Source organism: Convolutriloba macropyga, chromosome 14, assembly GCF_964194025.1.
Source record: "Convolutriloba macropyga chromosome 14, txConMacr16.3, whole genome shotgun sequence".
NCBI classification, from domain to species: domain Eukaryota; kingdom Metazoa; phylum Xenacoelomorpha; order Acoela; family Convolutidae; genus Convolutriloba; species Convolutriloba macropyga.
The window spans coordinates 32,745,540-32,772,132 of NC_134481.1; the positions used below are offsets into that span (position 1 = coordinate 32,745,540).

The window sequence follows — 26,593 nt, forward strand, 5'->3', positions numbered from 1 at the left end:
ATCTAAAATCCGAGTTGTTTTTGCAGAATTTTCAGACAGACTGGAAACAATTGTTTTCATTTCTCGATTAAACAGGAAACTTAAAGCGTCCCAATTCCAATATTTTTAATAATTATAGTTTGCAGTACACAAAGACTAAATCTGTTGTAACTATGAATGATAGTTTTTGGGGTTTAGATGTCAAATTATAGCTAAATTTTTGAGTTTAGAATGATAGCCAAGTTAGGCTGAACAGCAAAAATTTGCTATTATATCTGTTTCGGTTCCTTTTTAAAATTTATTGCTACATTTTTAAAGAAATTGTAAATGATTTCACAACAAATTAAGTTGTTAGGTTTCGTGCTGTTACATTTTATTGTCTCCTCAATTCATTTCAAGGAAAAACTTGTAAATGGTCTCATTTTCCCCATTAATTAGTTTCTGACAATACAGTAGTTTCTTTTCTTCAACAATTCGGTAAAGTAGTTTTAATACGGGACAAAAGGAATAATAACTTTTTTATTGAGTGACAGCATTGAAAATCATGTTTCTTACAAAATATTGCTGACAATGTTACCAAGTTTTGAATAACAATTTTGTTCCACCTTTAAAATCATTTCAACAATAAACACGTTAGTTGCAGAACTCAAATGCTTAACACTTGATTTAGCATTGAATGTGTTCTGCTTGTCTTAGCATAATTGCATTGTCTGTTATACTTTGAGAAGAAAAAAGTGAAATTTTGCCCGTGAAATTTCAGTTCAGCCGGAAAAATTGAATTAGCTACAATGGCTGCGTCTGGGCTAAAAGACATACCTAATGAACCGACTTGGCTGAAATTACAAAATGTCTGCTGGTTCCAAATTGCTTCTGCTTCGTCTCCTACGGTCAACGTATCTTAGAAATTTCAACACTCTCATAGCTGTCAAAACTGAAATTTAGGAATGTTGTTTCTTTTTGAGACAAGGACTTGTTTAAGGAAAGGGTGACATTGTGAGAACACCCTTGAAGATCTTCAGAAGATTATCAACAAATTGAAAGGCTGATTGAAAGGAAGTTAATTTTTCATGTGATTTTCTGAAAGTACATTCTAATGAGGATTCGGCAGAATTATAATATATTCGCAGGTGATTTTAATATTTGCAATATTATTATTTAAAAATGGAGTATGCAATCGAGAAAATTCTTTTGATCTGAGTGAAAAAGATGAAATTCTAGCAATGAGGAAACTTCAAATGAGCATGAGTTGCTGCGAAAGAACTTTGCTGAAAAATGTTAAAATGTCTCCTAGTTTTGCAAAATTGTGGAAAATTTTTCGATAGAAAAATCCAATTACTTAATATCAATTCGCAGCAGTGACGCTTTATCGTGTATCGTAAATAATAACAAGGCGGCTCGGTCATGTGCAATGGCACATAAGGTTCCGACCCCGCCCATCCACAATTTTGTGGATGGGCGACCAAATGAGGAACAGATAGAAAAACCCAAAAATTATTTTTTGCGAATCCCAAAAAAGCCCAAGTCTTTTTCAAAAAATTCTGTATGAACGATAAGATAACCTCCAAAACAAATAACTCAGTGGAGTAAAAATTGATGCATTAGATTGCTGTAATATGCCATTATTAAGAAAGCGAGTCAAAACGAACAGCAAAATCAAACAACAACAACAACAAACATTAATTATATCAAAAAATTTATGTCCCTCTTAAAAACTAAATTTAATAACAAAGTCAGCATACCGTCAGATAAACCTGAAACTAAACAAAAATAACTTAAAAATCACCAGAAAACATATGCGACCAGTCCATAGAAAGGTTGGGTAACAATTATACAAAAAAGAACAAAAACAGAAAAGTAAAAAAAATTAACTTTTTTTTTTGAAACAATTAACTTCAAAGTAATAAATACCATTAGGAATAAATTAATATTACCACAAATTTGCGATTACCACTGCTTCTATAGAAGGGCATTAGGACCTGACCTTATTCATTTTATAGAGCGGCTAAAAAGAACAACAAAGAACAAACAAAATTTAAATTGAAACTTGCCAGAAAACGCTGTCAAAACCGTCAAGCCAAATTTTGGCACTCAAAATATATTTGATTGCGCCTTCTTTAAACAGCTATAATGTAGTACGTGGCCATTCATTAGTAAGACTAGGTAACAAGTAGACAAAAAAGCGGAGTGCTAAAGTATGTAATACTTTTAATTTTTTTTTCGAAACAAAATTACATTCAATGTCATGAAAGGCATTAATTACAAAAAGAGCTATTTAAATATCGTCGTTTTTTCATGAAAAAGAAACCCTCGAGACCTGTAATTATCCAGAATATTTCTTGCATCTACAAAAAGAACGTCAAATATGACAAAAATCAAATTAATTTAATTTTTTTTTGTGAAAAAGCGGTGTCGAAGCCAGTAAGGTCATAACAAAATCTTTAAAAAAAAGATTTTTGGACACTAATCCCTTTTATTCCCTTGACACCCATAATGTCATATTTGACCTGTAATCAACTAACGAGATTAGGTAACAAAAAGAAACATAAAAAGAACAAAATTGCGAAGTTAAAAAAGTTATTTTTTAATGTTGGAAAACGATGGGTTTGAAAGTCATAAAAGCCATCAGCTATCTGCTAATATCAGAATATCAGTTTTTCTATTCTTCCATGAAAAGCCAATGCAAGCTATCACTAAACAGGAAATTTCATACGACCGAAACGACAAAGTATAAATGACAGTTAAGACAAAATTAAAAAATTCAATTGATTTCTTCAAGAAAGAGGCGTCGAGGCCATTAAAACGATGATTTATATCTTTCAAGATTTTAATATGTTCAATTGTGTTTTAATTTGAATGCTAATAAGGTGACATGAGAACTGTCAATAATGTGATAATGTGACAAAATTAGAAAACATGAAAAACTGGCAAATATCAAAACAAACAAAAATCTAAAATCTTGTAGTATCAAAGCCAGAAAACAATAATTTCAGGCTTAAAACTGCAACCGAGAATAAATGTTAACTCAGTAGAAAGAAGAAGCAGTCTTTTTTTGCTGACACTAAGCTGGAAGTTGAACAAACTAAGAAAAAAATAGAGGAAAAGTTAATTAAGCCATTATTTATTGAAAAGTCAATTATTTTTTAAAAAAAACGACCATAAACTTTCAATTAAAAAACTAAATGAATTAGCCTGGAGCTGTTTCGCAAGCGAATTGGTTGGACCTATCACTCCTGAGCTTTGATTTGATATGTTCTGTTCTTTATTATTAAAAAAAGTCTTTTTTTTAAAAAAAAGACCGACTGATTACAACCCGATTTTTTTTGGATTGTAACAGTCCAAGAATGGCCCAAAACTACCCCTGTTAATACTTATTGTCCGTTAAGAACAATTGATTTTTCAATGTTGTAGATATAGATAATTTCTGAGTTGAAACTCAAAATAAATTTTGCATTTTTGATAATCAACGAGTAAAGTTAGCAAAAAACGGCAAAGTTTTAACTACAAGGCACTCTCTGCGGACTCTGAAGTAGAAATAGCCCCCCTCTGAGTCTACAAAGATTGTATGAGTGTTGTTTGGGGGTGTACTGTAGGCAAATTTAATCAAAGTGGACTAAAGTAGCTTATTTCGTGCTGTTGTTGATGAAAAAGGCTAAATTTTGAAATGTTTATCCAGATTTTTTGACCAAAAAATTAAATCAAAACAATCAAAAATGCTTGTTCGTCTTCAAAAATGAAATCAACGACACTATTCTTAAAAATTATAACAAATTTTAGCAAAATTGACGAAAATTTAGGCAAAAATTCCGGAAAATGTGAATAAAAACAACGTGAATTCACTCTTCTTTTCTCAGAAGTTTAAGCCTCGATAACTCCCTGTAGAAAACGAAAATTAAAAAAATCTTTTTAATTCCATATTCTACGCTGGACGAGCTTTCTAATGATACCAGTCTCAACTCTCTACGATGAATATATCGAGCGGCGAAAATTCACTGAACAAAAAAAAAAAAACCCAGTTGAGTATATAGTTCCTCCCCCCTCAAGAGGGTCGGAACAATAAGAAAAGAAACCACGTCGACAGGCAAAAACGATGAAATAGTAAAATCAACTTTACTGTTTAAAAACACAGCAATTAGTTCACTAGTTACCAAGTTTCAGACTTCATGGTGACAAAAATTACAAAGCTGATATTTTAAAAATTAAATGCTTTCAATTTGACTCTTGAGGCAGGCGGAGCTTTAAAATTGTGTTTATTACACATGCTAAAAATGACACATTCTGTTATATTTAATTAACAATACTCTGTTATCATATTAATTGCATTCACTACTTTGTCAACTACTACAAAAAAACTGTCAGTCCTTAAATCAAAGCCTTTTCAACTATAAAATAAATAAGAAAATAGATTGATTGTAATTTAACTGTTCATGCATGCTCAAACACGCACCTACTCATATATATATATATATATATATATATATATATATATATATATATATATACATATATATATATATATATATATATATATATATATATATATGTGTGTGTGTGTGTGTGTGTGTGTGTGTGTGTGTTTGAGTATGCAGGAACAGAATTACAATCAACCGATGCACTATTCGTTTCCAATTGAAAAGGTCTGTCAGTTCTTAAATCATAAATATGAGTGTGTCTTAAGTCATATATATATATATATATATATATATATATATATATATATATATATATATATATATATATATATATATATATAAATATAGATACGTCCGTTTAGTTTTTAAAAATTCACCTCTGTTATTGTTCCGACTCCCACTTTAGTGGGCAGGGAGGAACTATATACTCAAATGTTTTTTTGTTGCTCAGTCAATTTTGGCCGATCGATATAATCATCGTAGAGAGTTGTGAGTGGTATCATTAGAAAGTCCTGCGTCGAATAAGGAATTAAAAAGATTTTTTCATTTTTCACTTTTTATAGAGAGTTATCGAGGTTTAAAATTTTGTGAATAATTGCTGTTTTTATTCACATTTTCAGTTTTTGACCAAACTTTTGTCAATTTTGCTTTAAAAAATGCCAAAATTGTTAACTGCACTGCTTTTTATTTCATCTATAATGATAAACGAGGGTTGCTGAGTTGTTCAGTTTGAGTTTTTTGGCTAGAATTTATGCTAAATTTTTCAAAGATCTGACTTTTTCTAGAAAAATAGGACCACATTTGTTTTTTAGCCCACATGCTTTAAATTTGGTGGAAGTATACACCCTAAAATTGCAGTCGAAATCTTCCTAAGCTCAGAAAGGAGCTAGTTGTAAACCTGCTGGCTTTATGAGTCTGGATCATGAGTCTGGATCATAATTTTGCAATTTTTTGCAAATTTAAACTCGATAATTACAAAAAAAAGCATTATTTATTTTTTGACAAAGCGAAATTTTTTTTAAGGTTATATATTTCGCAGTCGTTTGAACAATTGTAATTGAATGTTTTATTAGACGCGCAGCAAAATCTGGGCTGATCTTGATCTCACCGTGGATCCTTGCGATAAAAAATTTTTTAGATTTTTTTGCGACGCGACCTTTTTTCAAAGCTTTTCCGCTATGTAATTGTTTTTATGTAAATTACTGACAATAGTCTCAAATCAGGGCTCAATTAATGGCAAAACATTTTTGCAGAGGAGATGTTCAACGAAATTATAATATGGTTTAAGAGTTAAGCTCATGGTTTTTATGGTTTTGACGAATTGTTTTTGTAAAAATTTCTTTCTTTTTTTTGTAAAGACTTCTTGAGTTTTGAACTCAATTGTTATACTTTGTGTTGCCCAACGACTTAGTGTCCCTAATTAAAGATGCAGTTAATTTTTTAGCAGGTATAGATAAACCTAGACAATTTTTTTAATTGTTTTCTTATGTCTCTTATGACTTTGAATATATTTTTTTAAGAAAAGGTCAGTGAATTTTTGAACTTTGCCACTATTTTATCTTATTTCTCTCAACCTCGGACTCAGCCTCAGTAAAAACAGGCAAATACCAATTCCCTGTGGATAATACACTATTGTTCGAAACGGTTTTATATTCAAATTATGTTTTCCTTGTTTTGATACTACGCGTTTTCAAATAATTTTTTTTTTCACATTCCTTTTTGAGCAAAATTGCATTTTTTTATGAGTCCATTTTGTTTCATAGTCGAATTATCTTATTGTTGGCAAATCTATTTAAAAAAGAGCATAGTAGGAATTTTGAACAGCGTTGGAAAATTGCGTATCTGTACATATTAAATGTTTTTGTTGAATAGTTTATGCTTTTTGGGCTGAGACAAATTTATCTCGCAAAATTTGTGATTTTTTTGTTGTTTTTTTAATGTTAGTCTTTCTTTTCTTTATAGTCCGCCATTTACTTGATAACAATAGGTCTCAATTGCTTCCCCAGGACGTATATTACCACCTAGATAGATAAAGATTTCAGTTTATAACTGTTTGTTTTAATGACTTTCAAATTAAATTTTTTAATTTTTTTTTTCCACTGTCTCTTTTTGCACTCAATTTTTCACGATATAACTCAATCTCACTGATTATAACTCTCAATTACGTTTGATGATTCATCCACTTTGATTGCGCTTTGTTATACGTTGTGACTGGTTGCTTCGACCATTTATTTTCAAAAAAAAATTTTCGAGATTTATATACTGTTCAATTTTCGGGTTTCTTATTTGTCGTGTCTACGTTGTCCTTTTATGAGAAAGGCTCAATGATGTTAGGGTGAGCAGCAGAAAGGGATGATTTACACTTTTTTCGTTTAACATCTTTTAAGTATACTGCCTTGAATAGTGTGATGTCGTAAAATTGTTTGAAGTTTTGGCTTCTTTGTGTGTTTGTTATGTATCTGTATTTTTGTGAGCTTGTGGCGTGGTCTCATTACTAAGAGTAGCAATTGGTTTTCTGAGGTGTTGCAACTTAATACATCGCTTTTTGTTTAAATCCTAAATCTGTTATGACTTTTGGAAACATTTGTTTCCAAAACAAATTTGGGTTTTTGAGCTTTGTCATTTTTTAAAATAGTTTTTTGGTCAAATTGTAGTTCTGCCTTTGCAAAAACAGGTGACAACCCGTTTACAGTGAGCTATATATTAACCCTTGTAACAGTTTTAGCTTCAAACTTTCGTTCCTCGGCTTTTTTACTACTTTTACTATGAGACTTCATAAAATTTTTGAAGAAATATTTATTTCTACATTTTAGAGGATCTTTGTTTTTTTTGGTTTATGACAATAATCGTCATTCTCATTGGCTTTGAAATTTTGCGCATGTGAAGATATGAATCTGGTATGTCTCAATTGGTTCTTATGGAGATATCAGTGATATCAGAAAATTTCAGTGAGTTCAGGTGATACCTAATGACATTAATAACTGTGAAGTTAATTGTTTTCAAAAATAGAAACGTGTTTTTTTTTAATTTTGCACCTCTTTGTTTTGGCTTATTTGTCGACCTGTTAACCAGTTGCATTGCGAACCAGTCCTATATTTTTCTAATGAAGTATAGGTTAAACTGTTTTAATTAGATTTTATCTGACGCTAGTTTAATTTTGTTATGATTTTTCTTAATGTAGACATCGAATTGTGGTCGTAAATAAAGTTTGTTTTTTTATTTTTTTATGGTCCTTTTCAGTAGTTCAGTTATCAAAAACTGTCATCGGCCCTCTAGCGTGGCATTATTATATTCCATTGTTTGTTTATTGAACGATATCTATGTTTTTTATCTCTTCATCATTTGGTAGCCAATTAAGTTAAGAGTGTGGATGATCAGGGTCGGAACATTATGTGCGTACGCACATTACCGAGCCTCCTTGTTTTTTGTCTAAAATAAAGAAATTTGTGAAAAAATTGTGAATTATTAACCAAGAAAGGCTTGCACGTATGCGTTTGCCCATCCAATTTGTGCGTCTTTGTGTGCATGTGTATGTTTGCGTGGGTGCGTGTGTTTTGTGTACTTGTTAGATTGCCCATATTTTCCTATTTGAGCAAAATGCTGATCATCGGATTTATATTATTGATGAAAGTGAAATTTGATAATATTCTTCTAGACTTGCTTCATAATATGTGCATTTTTGCACAAATCTATAAAACACTCTCAGTCCCTCAAGATGGCGGAGCAAGCTGCGAATTGTAAATTAGAGTTGTGAAAGTTTTCCCTTTTAATTCTTTGAGACGAAGAAACTTATTTGAACAATAAAAACTGTTTTCGAGTATAGAAGTTCACATTGCAAATTGTGCGCTATATGAGAGTATGGACAAGTTTAACTACAAAAGTGACAATTTTTTAGGCTTGAGATGACTTTTTCTAAATTTTATTTGAAACTATTAAACTGCTGAGGTACAATTATAAACATAAAATAAACATGTTTTATCGTTCTCTGACCTTGGAGAAATTGTTTTGTTAAACAGTCTTTTTTTCGAAAAATTGTAACGCTGTTTAATGAAAAAGTTTGGAAAGTTGTTCAATATTTGATAATTCAAGAAAAAAACCGAATGTAACATGGACCCTGGCACTGCAAAAAAAGTTTGAGTTGAAATCAGAAAATTAGATTGCAGCAAACTGTTAGGCAACAAATGCAGCACAAAACGAAATTCAGCAAGGTTTTAATTATGGCCTGTTTTTGCGATTCTAAAAGATTTGGGAGTAACGCACAAAAGTTTTAATATCGTTAGAGGCTCAAACCGAACTAAGACCTCACAATTATCAATTTCAGTTTATTAATGTAAAATTTAGACAAAATTAACTAAATTTCTCAAACTAATGCCAGAAAGCCGAAGTTCGCCCAGTTGCAAAATAAACCATAATATCAAATCCCGATAACTCCTTCCTTAAAAAATCTAAACCTGACTAAACTTGACAAGCATTCATTTAGTTTTTCATTCAATTGATAATTTTTTGCTTGTTGCTTTTTCTAGGATCATAATATAGTCTATGGTGTGTAAATCAACCGACCAAGCTTGACCGAGCAAAAAGCAGCTGAGCATATAGTAGGGTGGGGTTGGAAACAGAAATTAAACCAGTCGTGTGTTTTGACTCCGGATTACTCGAGGAACAAAGAAACGGTTACAATATCCTCAAGTTGAGCTGTTAATCTAGTAGTCCACTTGATTTTAAACTCACAGCAGCTGATCATATTTTCCGGCATTAATTTTGCCACCATTTTTGTCCGAAACAAAAGGAATATTATTATCCTTCTTCCTCATTTAGGGTTATACAGAGAAATCTGAGGAATTAAGTTTGGGTTTATCATGATTATGTCTGGCTACACTCAATAGTCAAATTCTAATTCTTTGAGGCCAGAAAAATTCGACAAAAGGGTAATTTTGTATCACAAAACTTGAAATTGAGTAAAAAAAAATACTTAATTTTGTCTTCAATGCAGGCATATTTAGCAAAACTTATTCACCAATCTAAAAGTGATTCACTTTTTCAAGGTGAACAAAAATTCTAGTCATCGAATTCAACATTAGTTCGAAATTTGGCATCAAAGGGAATATTTCTGCGACGATATTAAATCGCGGGGCTAATCTCTCTATCATCTCAAAAGTGGTGGCTAAAGCAGCTAGATTTATAGAGTTCAAATGCACTTTAAAAAACACTTTAAAGCGATTGAAATTCAAATTCATATAATACCAACTGAATATAAAACAGATCTTTGTCCTTAAATTTCCCTTTGCCCAATATTTTAAATAGTCCTGCAAAAGGGGTAAATTTTGAAGGCTCTTAGAGTCTTGTTAGGAGGGATTTTTGGATGTATTTTAGCGCCTGTTACCTTTTATTACATTTTGTTGGCTGTAAAATTAGCTTTATGACAACAAAAATTTGTGTTGGGGTTGGTTGGTGTCTGTATTTATGCAGTCTAGTGATTTTGTAAATAACCTCCCGTGATTTCATAAAATGTGCAAAAAAATGCCTTCCAAGTTCATATACGCATGTTTTGTATGAAATATCCGTAGGCTAAATATTAACTTATGAATATGAATAAATTTACAACCCGTAGAAGTTAATATTTAAAATTTCCAACGGCTCTCAAGACCTTTGAGTTAACCTGAAATAGGCCATGTATATATTATACTGTGTCTTATATGCGTATAGCAACGTATGTTTATTGAAATACATCTTATCTCTAACTATTGATGTTAAAGCATGATTTTATTGATTTTTTTGAGGTTATAACTTGGGTTATGATGTTAAGTGGTTGACTACTGATAAGGAAAATCAGCGTCGCTATGATGTTGAAGATTAGCTCTATTAAGACTTCCATTGTTATTTATCACCCATTTTTTGCTGTTTTTTCATATTAAACGTAGACGTTAAATATTCCCTGAAGATGTTCGATTCGGCATTTAGGTTAATTTTTCAGTCACTAAAGTGTTCTAAAGAACTTTTAGTCTGACAATGCGATTAGGGTTGAGAGCCTAGTGAACTCCGGCTCTTTTGTTTTGTCTAATTGGATTACCAGAGGCACCGGTTGTTGAATTTGCTGAAGCATCCGCGGCAGTTTTTCATAGATACGGTAGATAAGAGTTATAGAGCAACTATTGTTCACAATATTGGCTCCGGGTTTTTTATTATGTTTTCACAAAAAATGGCTCCTTTTAAGCCAAGCTAATGAAGTTCGAGTCCGAGCGATAATTAATCAGATGATACACTAACACGGCAGTTAACAAATCCGATTCAAATTTAAGCATTAAAGTAGCATAACAAAAAACCCTTGAACGAATTTAGAGAGAAACACTACCGATAAGTCAATAATATGTTTAATTATCAGCTCAAAAATTGTCTAATAATTTTTTTAAAAAATGAATATCGCGCGATGATGTACAGATCCCGGGAGTGGCTTTCTACAAACAAGGATTCGATTAAAATTTTAAGCATAAAAATTATTTCCGTTTTGATTAATAAAAACTGTCCTGTTCTCACTTCGTCCTACTTTTGGACGTACAACTTTTGAGCCTTTTTTGCTCTCCAAAGATGTGCAGCAATTGTTACACGTTATCAGTGCAATCAAAAATTTGAATCTAAAACAAATTTTTTAAATTTTTGCTCTACGGTCCTTGAGAAGGAACAGTTTGTTAAATAGGCTGATGTTATTTCAGGAAGTTTTTGTGAAGGTTAAAATGAAAAAATTGAAATAAAGAAAACAGATAGGAGTGCAGAATCTTCAGTGAGGAGAACACTTAAAAAATCTGCACAAAACTGATGCCGACTTAGGACTGATTAAAAATTCCTTCGGATTGATTAACATCGTAATTGTTATAGGTAAAGTTTCATATTCGCAGTCTATTTTGTACTACAAAAGAACTGAAGAAAAATAATACGTAAAAAATATTGGTTGAAAGTTTTGAAGAGCTTCAATTTGAAATTATAGGTCTTTTAACAATAGAAACGTGAACTTAAAAAAATGATAAGATAGTTTTGATTTTTGTAAAGATAGCTGAAGTCGAAGCTGCTGGTCCAAATCATTAGGTAAAACAAAGTTTTCAACAACTATGATGCTTTTTTCGGACAAATTTTGTCAGGACTTCAAAATTTAGTAGAGAAGGCAGGTCATTTTAATTGATTATTTGCCAAAACAAAAAAGAACATACTTGATATGATTTTATCTTTTCAAACTGTTGTCAAAGTGAGCTTTTTATCAGGACTCTCTCAGGTCTCTTGCTATAAACTAGGCGGACACTCAAAAAATCAGAGGTAATCAAGAATCCACTGATATTTAACAATAATCTGTTACGTCAAGATTTCAAAGTTTGCGGATCCGAGTGACTGTTAAATTAGCACTTTTGATACCCGGGTTGTGACCAAGGGCTGAACTTGTAAAATATTGCATGTGTCTTTCAGAAGATGTTAACTTGTTAGAGTTTGCAAGTTTCTTGTGAAAGATGGTTAAATTTTAAAAAAATTATGACATTTCTTTCAAAAGAAGGTTAAATTGAGAGAATTTGCAAGTTTCTTTCAAAAGACTATAAATATGTAAGAATTTGCAAGTTGTTTTTGCGAAAGGTGGTTAAATTGTAAGAACTTGCCAGAAACTTGCAAGTTCTTACAAGTTAGCTATTTAAAATCGACCCGGGCATTCTCTGCAAATTTGTTTTTGTAGCGTTTTTACTGTTTTCAATGTCTTGTATTTATGGCAGAACAATCATTTTCGGCTGATTTTCTAATGAGTTGATATTTTTTTGAAATTAAGTAACTCATGGTAACATTGGTAAATTTTATCTGAATTAACTTTCTGTGTTAGCTGAAACTTTCTGAAAGAGTTGACGTAAAAAATCCCAGAAATGGTTTCATGTTTCGAAATAGAAGGTGTATGATTCGATGCAACGGGACTATGAAGCAAAATTAGCCAAACTATGAGTGTAAAAACGAGGACCTATGGTTCGATATTGTTAAACAAACTTCCGAGTCGATTTATAAAAAACAAACTTCCGGACAAGGGTTCGAGCTTCTCACCTACTGCATGTCTACATCTCCTTATTCCACTGCTCCATCTGTCGCTATCTTCTATGATAATTATTTTGAGCTTAAAGCAGATTCAATAAACGTTGGAACACAAATGCAGTGAAATTTTGTTAGAATTGCGGTGAAATGCGGGGAATTATTTTTTTCGCCAGATTCACCGCGTTCACCGAATTTCTTACATTAATGTGCCACAAAAGTTGATGCGGCGAATTTTTCTAAGAAGTGCGTTGAACTTCGCGGTAATTTTTTTAAAGAAAAGCGGTGAAATGCGTTGAATTATTTTTTCTCATCGCATTCACCGTAGTCACCGCTTTTCTTACAAAATTCACCGCATTCAACACATTTCTTACAAAAAATCACCCAAAAACCTCGACCCGGGATCGAACTTCTGATTCGAATAAGCGCGACAAAAAAGTGTGGTTCAGCAAGGTTTATTTATCTTCTGGTAGGAGCCCCCATTTCCGCACATAACAAAATTGTAGTTATAATTCTATATATTTACCAGCTCACCCTAGGCTAGCTTTTTTCTTGAAAGTGCTATTATTATTTACTGTTTCTCTCGTATATTTATGAATTGCATGGCTGTGTGTTTGATTGAACATGTGATATATTTTATATGATGAAATCTGCTGATGAGGTGTGTTGGAAAAGGAGGATAATCTTGTACAAATAATCGAATAATAAAACAAACACTGATTACCATTTTGCTCTATAATGAATCAAACTGTCATTCAATTTAAAACTCAGTAACATAAAACGAACTAAGCTAACCAACTTGAAAACATCCAATTCTGGTCGAATTTAACAAGCACTGTTTTCAGACGTCACTACCACAGAAATGAGTAGTTCGTAAGCAGATGTTTGAGCGTGCAAAGAGCGCCTTTCTTGACCTCTAAATTCCTCTTGAAAAACAAAGAAAACAACAAACTCATACTAATTTAGGACACCATTTCTTTTCCATTTCCCGGACAAAATGCCAGTATATGACAGTATAAAACAGTGCACTTCAACCAACTTATACCCGGATAGACAAAGACACGCGAAGGACTAAAAGTTGAACGGAAATTAAATCAAGGGAAAAAAGCGGAACCTGGAAAGGGTAGCAGAAAAGAGTAGCTTGTCATTTTGTTCCTCCAAATTGCCCAAATCAGATTGTGCCCTCGAATGAATTGATAGAGCGTGGTGTAGCTAGTCTTTTCGTATGCAGACTTGATGGATACGCTCTTATTAGGGTTATCAATGAACAACTCTTTTGTTCATACATGTATATTTTATTGTTTCGTGGTTTCCGTGAAAAAATTATCAGAACGTTTCATAAGAAATATCATGAAATAATTGAGCTAATAATTTTTTACACTATTCGCCGTAACTTATCAAGCTCTAACAGTGATAACCAAAATGTGATTTTTATTTCATTATTATTCACCACAAGTCTGAAAGTTCTGATAACAAAAATATGTTTGATGGGAACTAATAAATGATGTGAAGCATTACGAGAAATCTACTGGTACCAATCTTTTGAGTAAATTGATTTATTACCAGATTTCATTTTTCCTATGTTTATACATTGTGCGTGTGAAACATACTTTAAACTTTGTGGACCAAAAAGCGGTGCCCTATATGGAAATTCTTGTCATTGTTTTTCACTTTTAAACGAAGTTGAAAAGTGAAAAATGATTTTCACCGCAAAAGATGTTTGACGGAAGCGCGTTTCACAAAGAATTTGGCGGCAGATTAATTGCAAAATAATCCCTCATTTTTGTAATCTTAAAACGTTAAATCGTATAACTAAGCGGTAGAAGGATTAAAAGGATTAAAATTTTGTGAAATGCTCTTACAGCCAAAAGTAAGTGTTCTTCAAATTTCTTTGATCCTATTTTTCATTTTAAGGCTTTTAATTGCTTTGTGGAAACAATTTTCACAAAATTTACGCGCCTGTAGAAAGTGGAAAAACTTTCCATGATCCTACAGTTTTTTGCTTGTTAAAAAAGAGCCTACTCCAGAGTCAAAGTGCCTTCATTGCACCCACCCCCCAACAAAAAGCTCATTGATTAACTCGCTGGTTTGTTTAACACTTCGGCAGTCAAAAAAAGCAGAATTGCGCAGCTTGTGAATTGGCCTTTTTACGAATGTCAAATTTAGCAAATCAGCTATCTCTGAAACTGAGAACGTTTTCCGTTTTACGTGTACTGAAATCAATCAAAAAGTTGACTTTGCCTTTCAAGTCATGCTTAGCAAATGCAATTGTTCATTCTGGCAAACATTCCATCTTACATTCGAAGGATGGCAATTGTAAAACTATCATCCTGAGAACGCCCGCTTTCGTTGACTTCAAACATTGCTTTGTTTTTTTTGTATCAACCTCATTCATCTCGTTTTAAACAAAACTATGTGGAAGGGAAGATAGGAAAAGTAACACGCCGAATGGACTAACGTTTACTGTTTTTTTGCAATGCTGAGAATTCAAGATTTTCATATCAGTCTTTGTGTTTTGTTTCTTTTGTGTCTTCGCGTATTTTATTGCAAGAAGCATGAAACAGGTTTCATACGAGAAATTCTTTTCACAAAACAAATTTATCTGCCATTGACAGTTGGCCATTGTATTTCCAAGCTGTTTTGCTTGTTAAAACTGTGCAGTCATGTTGTACCTATTGCACACAAACGAAAAGGGATTTATACATAGACTTAAACAAAAAATGCCTAAAAAACTCACAACATGCTTGGAAACTAAACGGCAGCTGAATTTCCTTGCAATATGTGAGATTCAGGAAAGAAACTATAGGAAGCCCAGATCTGGAGCAGACAAATTTTTCAGAAAAAATTAACGCGTCTCAATTCAGATCTTTGCAGTATAGATAGCAACCTTTTGAAAACAAAATCAATAAAACTTGATTGGCACTAGCCACATTTTATATACCATAAAATAAAAAAAGCTTATTTCAACTACTTATTCCATCAATTTCAGAACTTCCCATGCGCTTTTTCTTTTCATGTCATCAAGCTTTGTTGAAAAAACTTTAAGTGAAGATAAAAGAGGCTCAAGAGCAAACCTCAAATTGGTATCCATGGTCGGCTGTCAGAAAAAAGTCACAATATTCAATGTAACAACAAATGTTTAAAATGTCAAAAAAATTAAAACTCGTAAATTTGCTGTCAGTTAACTAAAAGGCAGGCAAAAATGTTCCTTCAAAACCGAAAAGAGATAAATATAATTTACAGAAACTAAGATTCATTGTCAACAAAGAACTCAAAATAATTTAAGGAAAAAATTGTAGTATTGGTCTAAGCAGAGGTTGTCATAATTTGATAATGGTTAAGTACTAATGGCTTTCTCACTTCAAATCTATGGAAACCTCATAAGAGATCTTTTTCGAATACAGATTTTTCTGCTAAAATTTAGGATTGGGCTTCAGATTGGGAAATATCCTTCGAGCGAAGAATGAGAACTTATCGACACCTTACAATGAAATATAAAACGAACGCGAACTAAAACACAAAATTTGGACTGTAGTTATTGTTAAATTTTGATTTCATGTGAAATATCATGCATAACTCAGGTCACTATTTTCAACTTGTTTTATTGTTTCAATCTGCTGATACCTATCGGCTGTTGAGAGTTTAGCATAAATCTAAAAATTCGAGTACCGTTTGGTATGCGAAACACAACAGACGTTTCAAACCCAAATATCTCAACTAAAAAACTTCTAAGAATCCAGAAGTTCAAATTTTGAAACATATTAAGCAGTTACGCCAGTTTGTCACACACATACACCCACACCCTTACAAAATGCTCACACGAGCACGTGCAAACAGAAAATATATTCAAAACATAGCTCTCAAAGCGACAAAGATAGCTGCAATTGCTTCGTACACCATTTGTTTTGGAATACAAACGATGTTTGCGAGAACTAAAAATTATTGCAAAAAAATACTTAAGGATCATGTCATTTGTTAAAGGCCAAGAAATATATTTTAATAAATTATTGCTCGAAACCATTTTTTTCAGTTTTTAATCCTTTGATGTGATGTCTTTACCTTGATTTAAAACTCCTGGTCCAACTATTAAAAATTTTGTGAATTTAACTCCACTCAATTTATCAAAAACTCCACACATCAATGAAAAACTGCATGAAAGCGTCATATGAAGTGTTTCGATAATAAAGCTTGATAATCATCATTCTTTCATTTGACGTCTTAACAACAAAACTCCTCTGCCTTAAAGTGCGCCTCTAAGATTTGGGGTCAGAACAATAATAAATCACTTCAAATATGTTTCAAAACTTCAAAGCTTGTTTTACTTTAACGTTGGTAATTTCAGCTTTTGAGCTATTTTATAAGTTGATAAATTTCAAAACTTTTGCTTCCTGTTCTTTCCGAACTTATGCATAATTAGATCCATCAACGCTTTTGGGTATTTCACCTTTTTATATTGAAGTAAACAATAAAAGAATAGTTTCAGCTATAATCTAACTCGTCTTAATTTAAACTTGCTGTTTTGATTTTGTTGTAGCGAGATTAATAATCGTCATTCCAGAGCTCCTTAATTCGCTTAACTTTATAATTTTAATCGGTTAACTTTTTTAAGCAATGAAAACCACAGTCTTTCTCTTTCTCGTCGAACCAAAAAATGAATAACTTTTTTGGAACTTCCTACTTGTTATTTTTAAGCTCCAAATTCATTAATGGAGAAAGGCGAGAAATTCAATTTCTAGTCACCTTTCGGATCCTACATAACGGACGAGCGCACTTTAGAAATTGTCTAAAACCATTTGGCCCGTTTCACGCCATTAATTCCACAAATTGTATATCTTAATACATGTGATTAGGGTTTTACTTTTTCGACTATGGCGCCTAGTGAACGATGTGATGTTGCCACAATGTCTTGGTCGCCAAATTCCACAAATTAGCGGAATAGTAATTATATTCCATTTGGTAGGACCGCCGACTCATAATGTACATGTATTTTAAAGAGAATTTTTTAATCCCTTGTGTTTTGATAATTGGCGGGTCATGGGCTAACAGCTAACACCTGAGCTTTTTTGCCAGGGTATGTCTGTTTTCGGTGATTAGTGACTATGATTATTATCAAGAGAATCAGAAGCAAGTCATCGGGATATAATTTTAATTCATGTTTCTTTTTAGACCATGTCCTTCGATTGCTACTTCCGACTGAAATGGCAAGACGTGAGACTAGTGGAGACGGCAAAATTCCTGATTGAGGAAGACAGTCAGATTCCCAACTTCAAATACTCAGAGTCAGTTCGAGAGGAACTGGGAATCCTCTTAAACGATTCAGTCTCGTCACCCACCACGACCAAAAAGGGAATGTCACGTGACTACGAGGGCGAGGAAGAAGGTGGAGGGGAATCGAAAAGGAATCAGACTGTGGAGGATTTTGTGCTGCTGGGGGAGGAGTATGCGGAGGCAATTTGGAGTCCCGATTTATTTTTCCCAGATGCAGTTGATATCGAGAGACCAGGAATGGGTGAGTTGAAAATGTTTGGATGATTTGGGGCTGTATTCTTTCTCAAATCATGTTTTGGAATTGTTTTTGCATATTTGAAAAAGTAGCTAATACTGCACCTAGTACTTTTTACTTAGCTTATACTTTTTGTATGCATAGGGTGAGCATCTGATGTCAGAAACAAATCAAACCGCCATGATCACTATTTCAATAAGTAATTGCTTTCTTCCTAAATGATGGGAAAATATAATTGGAACGCTACCTCGTGGCTATTTAAAGAGTTATTTCTGTCGGAAATCTTCTTTTACATCGATCTATTATTGTGCCGGAAAAATGTCGAGGAAAATGTATTATAATGGAGAATTAGTCTCAAACATGGTCATTTCTATGCGTCAAAATTTCTGCGAATATCATTTTTTACAAGGAGTTATCGAGGTTTAAACTTTTGTGAACATTCGACAGTTTTTATTCACATTTTCCGCAATTTTTGCTGAAATTTCGCTCAATTTTGCTAATATAATTTAAGATCAGGTGAACTTTTTAACGGTAGAGTGTTATTATTACCATTAGGGATAAAACAGTTGCTGAATTGTTTGATTGGAGATTTTTTGATAACATTTTAAAGATTCAGACATTATTCATCAAAAATTGCGCAAAATATGCTTGTTTGGTGCACTTTATATAAATTTGCCGAAATTGGAGACCTAGAAACCGCCAACACAATCTCCGTTAACTCTAAAAGAGAACAAGTTGAAATCCAGCACCCTATAAAAGTCTTCTGGAAAAAAAATTGCCGTTTTATTTTGCAAATATAACCCTATAATTACACATAATGCATCACTGTTTTTCTTACTTTGAAATATCTCACTTAAAAATTAGTCAAAGTTGCAAATTTGAAACAATTGGGTAGTTTTTGGACGCGCGCCAAAATCCGAGATAGGTTTGATATCATCATGGATTCTTACAATCAGAAAATTTTAAATTTCTATATTGGTGCTGCTTTTTTTCAAAAATACTTTGCTTTTTTTGTTTTTTTTAATATTGATTACTGACAAAATTTTTAATTCAGTGCTCCATAAATGAAAGCTTCCACTTACTTAAAAAAGAAGCCAAATGTAGTTACAGTACGTTTTCGGTGAACCTAATGGTTTTTATGGCTTTGAAGAAGAGTTTCAGTAATCTTTAGCTAAATTCTTGTGTTTTGCCTTCAATTGTTTATATTTTTGCAGTCTGATTACTCACTGGAACTAATGAAAGATCCAAATGAATTTCTCAAGAGGTGTTTGAGAGCCTCTAAAACGCCTTCGGTTGTTATCTAATGTCTCTTATGACATTGAATATATTTTTTTTTAGAAAATTTCAGTGAATTTTTGAGTTTGTCTTTGTCTTAAATTTTTTATCTTGTTTCTGTAAATTTTTAGCTTATTCTCAGTTAATACTGGTCACAATTTTTTCATAACAAATACAAACGAATCTTTGTGGCGGGTTTAAAAAAATGGCCTCCTGGTTTGATACTATGAGTTTTCATTAAAAATTTGTGAGTTTTGTGCATAATAGCCAATTTTTGCCGTTCTTTTCGTTTCTTTTTACTCGTCACATTAAATAACAATCTCTCTGGAAAAAGTCATTGCAAAATTCGTATGAGATTAGGTTTTGCTTTCATAGCTTATGGGTTCAAAGGCTGCGGTACCTTTCTCTTGTAGAATTTGGTATAGTTCTTTGCCACGCATATGTTAATTTTTGTTGTCATATGCCAAATATTGGGTAATAAAAGGTCTCAATATCCAACTAAAGATACATATTTGAAACTAAAGACTGTTATCAGTGTATTTCTTGTGGTTTTTTTGACTTTCAATTAATTTTTTTCGAAAAGGTAAAAGTATAGTTCGACTTATCCCCCTTTGTTCTAATTTTCGTCTTTTTTTCATATGTTACAATTTTATATCATTTTCGTAATTTAGTGTCATTATTGCGAGGTCTTGTTATTGCTTTGGTTCAAGCAAACATAATTTTCTGTTGGTTAAAATTTTTGACTAATATCTTTAGGGATTAGACAATTTGTTTCGGAAGAATTTTGTGACGTTTGGATATTTGTCTGATTCTCTATGTTGCCATTTTGAGATAGTCGTTTTACAAAAAAAAACTTTATAATGATCAAAGGAGACGCAAATGAAGGTCTAATTTTCCCGCGGTTACTGTGTTTTTTTATTAATGGCTTCAACACAGTGGTTTTGTAACGTTGTCTGTCAAATTTTTTTTAGTTCTGCTTGTTTTTAATGTTATTTTATAGTATTATAATTTTTTCTCACCAATAACAGACAAAATTAATTTTCGAATAATTTACAAAACAAACTGTATAGTCTTTTAGTCGAAAGCTTATGTTAGCCATAAATTTTGAAAAAGTTTGATATTAAAAAAGACAATAGATTTCTAATCCTTGCAAAAAATATTTTTGTTTATTTGTAGTTTAGTATCTCTATAGTAAAGTCACATCCCGTATCTATTGGATTAGGATTTGCTATTTATAATTGTTTTGTTTTTTATCAGATGATCTTTGTTCTTTTGTACAATTAGTTTTCATAGAAAATTAATGATTTTTGAATATTCGCCCATTTTTTTAGTTATATGTTTTCTTTTGACAGTATCACAAAAATGGGCGGTCCTCTGGCCGTTTCTAAAAACACAATCAAATATTGCTAATGTCCTTATTGAACAACTAAATGTATAATTGGTTAGGACACCGTTTTGTGCAAATTTTTGTCTACTTTTTGCTTGTTTTGTCGTTCTTTTTGTAGTCGTATGACATATTCTGCAGAATGAAAAAAAGCTCTATGTGTGTGAATAAATGAATCTCTTAATAATTTAAGTTGATGCATAATGTTTTTTATCAATTTGACTTTAGTTCTTTTCCAGAAATCAACGTTTTATTAAACTTTGCTCTTTTGCTCATTTCTTGTCGACTTGTTACCAATTCGCAAAGAAGAAAAGTCCCATATTTTTTTAATGAAGTAGAAATTAATTATCTTTAGAAGAATTTTTATCTGATGCCATTTTGAGTTGGTTAATAATGGTATTAAAAAACAACATCTATAGTTATTTGATTTAGTCGCTGTTTTTTCTGTAAGTCTTATTAAGGACAGGTCTCATCGGCCTTCTAAGGTAGATTGTTTTTTCATTTACAAGTTTGTTGAACGATTTCATAATCTCCTTCTCATTTGGTAGACACATAAGTGAGAAACGCAGATGAGCGGCCTGGGAACTTTATGTGCGAACGCACATTACCGAGCCTCCTTGTTTTTTACACACACAGACACACGCACACACACACACATATATTTATATATATATATATATAATATATATATATATATATAAATATGTGTGTGTGTGTGTGTGTGTTTGTGTGTGTTTGTGTGTGTGTGTGTTTGTGTGTTTGTGTGTGTGTGTGTATTTGTTTGTGTGTGTGTGTGTGTGTGTGTGTGTGTGTGTGTGTGTGTGTGTGTGTGTGTGTGTGTGTGTGTGTGTGTGTGTGTGGGTGGGTGTAAGACAAGGAGGCTCGGTAATATGCGTTCGCACATAAAGTTCCCAGGCCGCTCATCTGCGTTTTTCACTTAATTGTCTACCAAATGAGTAGGAGATTAACAAATCGTTCACTAAACATGTTGTTAGAGTATACACTCTAATAAGTAAGTTGTGCTCATAAGATGGAGCTTGAAATGATAGATCAAAATAAGAGAGCATAGTAAGACTCTCGCAATGTGGACCAGTTGGCTCAGTGGAGAGCACAGGATTGCAATTAGTTACGAGATTGTGGGGTTGCAACCCACTTAGGTCCGAAACTTTACTCTCACTATAATGGTGTCGACATAGAACCAACATAACGAGCAAAGAGTTGCTCTAACACTTGTAAATGAATGAAACAATCTACCTTAGAGGGCCGATGAGACCTGTCCTTAATAAGACTTACAGAAAAGACAGCGATTATAGTGTTCATACCTTAAATCTATCTATTGAGCAGGTCGGCTAAACTTGGTAGAGTGTCTTAACCTTGCTGTCAGAAATCCTTACTTCATATCTATCTGTTGTTTAGGAATCCTGTCTGACAGTTCAGTCTTGGTTCTCTATATCTCTGGGGAAGTGTTCAGATCTATGAGGCTACAGGTGAAATCCAGGTGCAAACTAGACCTCACTCTATTCCCCATGGATGTACAAGTGTGCGATGTGTGTGTCGAGAGCTGTGAGTTCTAATTGTTCATCACTACTAGTTATGAATTCCTTACTTTACCACTATCACTATCTGTACCACAATCATTACTATCAGTACTATCATCTCTATTTCATGCCCTAGTTAAGGCGTCAGTTCATTTCCATTATTAAGGATTAAGTCCATGTGCTCATTCTGGTTAAAAAGGATTAACTTATTTAATTAATGAACTGAATACTTCAAAAAAGTTGAGTCGTTCAAATTCATCTATTGTCTGCTCATTTGGGACAAAAATATAACTATTTTTAAATACAATCCTAATAAATTTTTATGCTCTTTTTCTGGTTGGTTCATATACTATTTCAAAGCTTTTTCGCATTATATGCAGCTTTTTCAGAATTTTTTTATAGACTTTTTGTATAAAATTTAAATAAAACTGAAATTAGGAAGGTCAAAGGTCGAGTCTAATCCTGGATGCTGACACAAATTAAGCATGTGTGAAACGTATATGTTTACCCCTAGTCCTGGTGCCAGCGCCATTTCAGTTCAATGTATTATTTTGTAAGAAAAGCGAAATGAATTCGCTGAAACTCTGATGCAAATTTGCTACAATTAATTAGAAAAAAAAGATCTGAATGCGCTTAAATTTTGGTAAATTTATTGCATTTCTTACATCAAACTCAGCTATAATTCAGCTTGACTCTTGTAACTTTTCAGAAATTTCAGCGTATTCTTTTCGGCAAATTTTTTCAGCTAATTTTTCAGCTTCTGCTAAAATTTTAAGCAAATTTCAGAGCATTCGGCTTTTTTACACTAAATAAATGCAATTTTTAAGTCCTCGATCCGGGATCTAAAAAAATCATTCAACAACATTGGATCAAATAGTTTATGGTTTCTTCTGAATGTTTTGACAAACTGTTAAACAAGAAGGCTCATTTGTTCTCGGCGTGGCACAGAATGTTCCCGTATTGGCATTTGAATGCACAAGATACATCATATCACTAAGTCTGAAACTATAAAACAGAAACATTTGTTATAGCGCCAAAAAATTTTATTTCAAGTTGCTGTGACGAAAGTAAATGATATATAGCTGAAAAATGGGGAGAAAACAGGACAAAAGGTAACGTATTATTCTGAGGAACCAAAAAAGCCTGAGTAAACTTCAATCCTGATCGGGTACTGACTACAATTCGAAACAATTTAACTCATACGCGTTTTTGCGTAGCATAAACAAGGTATATTTCTTTTTTGCTGAGTGAACAGTTAGTTCTAATTAAACTTTTTCAGTTTTTCTACACAAGTCAATGAGAATTGAAAAAAAATTTACAAATCTTCGAACTGATGGCTTCCAATTCAAAGTTTACCGTTTATGAAATTCTATCTATAATTCTCAAGAAGACTGTTTTGGCGGAAAACAAACGAAAATATGGCAGTATAGTTTACATTTTTTTGCAAAAACACTAAACCGGTTCATGTTTTACCTAAATAATTGAAAATGAACCCAAAAAAAACGTTTAGAAATGTATTTCAGAAAAGCACGACAAAAGAAATGCTTCGATTACTTGCCTTGAATTATCAGCAACACAAAACTACCGCAATTTTTCTCAATTTTCTTTCCTTGGAACGTCTTTTTTAATCAGTTTTTGGTTTAAGAAAAAAAATTTATTTACACTATATAAGTCAAAATTAATTCAGGACGTTATTTAAAAAGCAAAATAATCAAGTAAAATGAATCAGTATGTTCAAAAAATCGAGAAACTTGGCAGTACATATCTTGTTGTACAATACATGAAAATCAACAACAGAAATGCAACTTTGAATACCTTGTTAATTTTGTTTCCAACAATTTCATTTGATAACAATAAAACAAAGTAAACTACACTCTTCAGGAAAACATCAAATAAAAGATGCTATTTCCACCCTTTTGTGCTACCAAAGTAATCAAAATTCGTAAACAAAAAAAGACATCAAATAATTTGGACCTTATTTGACCCTCGAAAAAAAATTTTTAACACAATTTAATTCAAGTCAAAAAATTTATGAGAATCATAAAAAGTGAGTTCACTCAATAGAAGCTTAGGAAGAAAAAAGTTTATTTGAATCATGAAACAACAGTCGTGAAGAAATCTGATAATGAAATTGGGAGAGCAAAACAAGCAGCAGTAAAAGTATCGCACGTCGACAAAAACTCTCGAAAAACTAATTTCCTTCTTACGATAGTAATAGCAGTTGTCACACTAAAAATCCTGAGCTTATTTTTTGTTTTCTGTGTTTTTACACCGGTCTGATTAAAATAACACCGGAAATTGACTTTCAAGTGACCTCAGAATCATTAAAATGATTGTGAAGAGGTCTTCAAATAAAAACTGCACCCACATACAATCCAAACTATAATAAAATAGAGCATAAAAACAGCAGGTTGTGTACATGAAGCTACTCAAAACATGTACTCTTTCAGTTCAATTCATTGCTGCATTTCGATTTGTCAGGTTTCTATATTAATATTATGCCGAATTATAAACCAGTTCAATTGAAAAAAGCACGAACGATTGACTTCGTTTTCTTGGATGAAAATTTTTCATATTGTTTTGATTGGTTCTGGGTAAAAAAAAAACTTCGCTAAAATTGAAATTCGAAAGGATTATCAGTCAAAATCATTGCTATTTTGTTAGTTAAGTGCAAGAATTTTGGATTTGTGGTTTCACTTTTACCTTGCAATTGTCTAAACTCCTTCCCTGTGAATACTTACTTCTTTCATAAAACTGCATTTTTCAGCTTTTGCTGTCAGATTATATTACCAAAATTTAATGCAATATTTAAGGTAGATTTTGAAATTATTAAAACAGAGGCGGTTCTTGATTATTTTGCAGATTTGAAGACTTGAAGATTTCAAGACTTGATGTAGTCAGAAGAGCATTTCAGTTGCTAAGGGACACATAGTATAAAATAAGCGTTTTTTCGGTTGTTTTGTAGCAAAACTCAATTATACTTTTTCTTTTTTTAAGCTTTTTTCGGGTTTTCATTTTTTCTCCGTTTCCATGTACTTACCAACTCGCTCACATATTCATTGTGAAACATCTTTATGAGTTTCAAAGATGTGTCTCTTTTAAAATTAGCTTGATCCTTCAACTTTTTGATGATCAGTTTTCTATGCAATGATTTCACTTTTACTCGTATGCAATATGTACTACTTAATCTTAACACATCAACTGTGTGTGTTCCAGACCAGTACCACAGTCTAGACGTGAATGTCTCGTGGGGGGATGACCTGGTGACGTTGGAGGAGGACAAAGTGAGGAAGTATGGGACTGCCAACTTTGACATCATCTATCAAGCATTCGACTGGAGGAGAGAGACACAAGTCAACTTCAGTTAGTCACTCTCCACTTATTCCACCTCTTGCACTTATATTAACACCTTCGACAGATTACACGCCTTTGTATACATATCAGCTCTTCGTCTCTTCTCTGGTTTCAGATAGTTATAGACTGTAGTCCGGCTGCCCCCTTACCTTAGATGACAAATAACCTTTACCCCACCCTACCCCCCACGCACCGCACAGCACAACCACACACACACACACACACACACACACACACACACACACACACACACACACACACACACACACACACACACCCACACACACACACACACACACACACACACACACACACACACACACACACCCATACACACACACACACAAACACACACTCACATGTACATACCCCTTTGTGATTGTGACATTTATATTGTGTGAGAAATGATAAAAGACTTGAGAAATGACGCGAGAATATCCAATCCGGTAAAATCTTATTCCATAAAAATAACAGAAAGCGGAATTTTTTTAAAATCTGATCAGACAAACAATTTCTGATTAATGAATAAGTGGGAGTTTGATCGTGCAAGGTCGGATTATAAAAAGTTATCATGTTTAGTCTATTAGTGTAAGCGTGGCATTTTTGTATGCATGGCATTCAGGCGACAGCAATTGGTTATCTTCAATGGTTTTGACAGATTCCTGTTAAAAAAATGTTTATTTGGCTACAAAACGGTTATTTTGAAAACAGTTTTCCGGTAGAAAAATGATCATAATAATAACATTAATAATAATAATAATAATGATAATAATAATAATAATAATAATAATAATAATAATAATAATAATAATAATAACAATAATAATAATAATAATAATAATAATAATAATAATAATAATAATAGTAATAATAATAATAATAAAAATAATAATAATAATAATAATATTTAATAATAATAATAATAAAATAATAATAATAATAATAATAATAATACTAATAATAATAATATTAATAATAATAATAATAATAATAATAATAATAATAATAATAATAATAATAATAATAGTAATAATAATAATAACAATAATAATAATAATAATAATAATAATAATAAAAATAATATTTAATAATAATAATAATAATA

The 26,593-nt window shown here is 32.2% G+C and overlaps 1 protein-coding gene across 3 annotated transcripts in view; it reads left to right on the plus strand.

Moving 5' to 3' along the window:
* LOC142353516 (glycine receptor subunit alpha-2-like) overlaps window positions 1-26,593 on the plus strand; it is a 103,752-nt gene that overhangs the window by 49,286 nt on the left and 27,873 nt on the right. For all 3 annotated transcript variants that reach the window (XM_075405773.1, XM_075405772.1, XM_075405771.1), the window contains 3 exons: window positions 17,601-17,943; window positions 22,013-22,159; window positions 25,351-25,497. In XM_075405773.1, coding sequence (XP_075261888.1) covers window positions 17,601-17,943; window positions 22,013-22,159; window positions 25,351-25,497 — 637 coding nt within the window. The remainder of the gene's footprint in view (window positions 1-17,600; window positions 17,944-22,012; window positions 22,160-25,350; window positions 25,498-26,593) is intronic.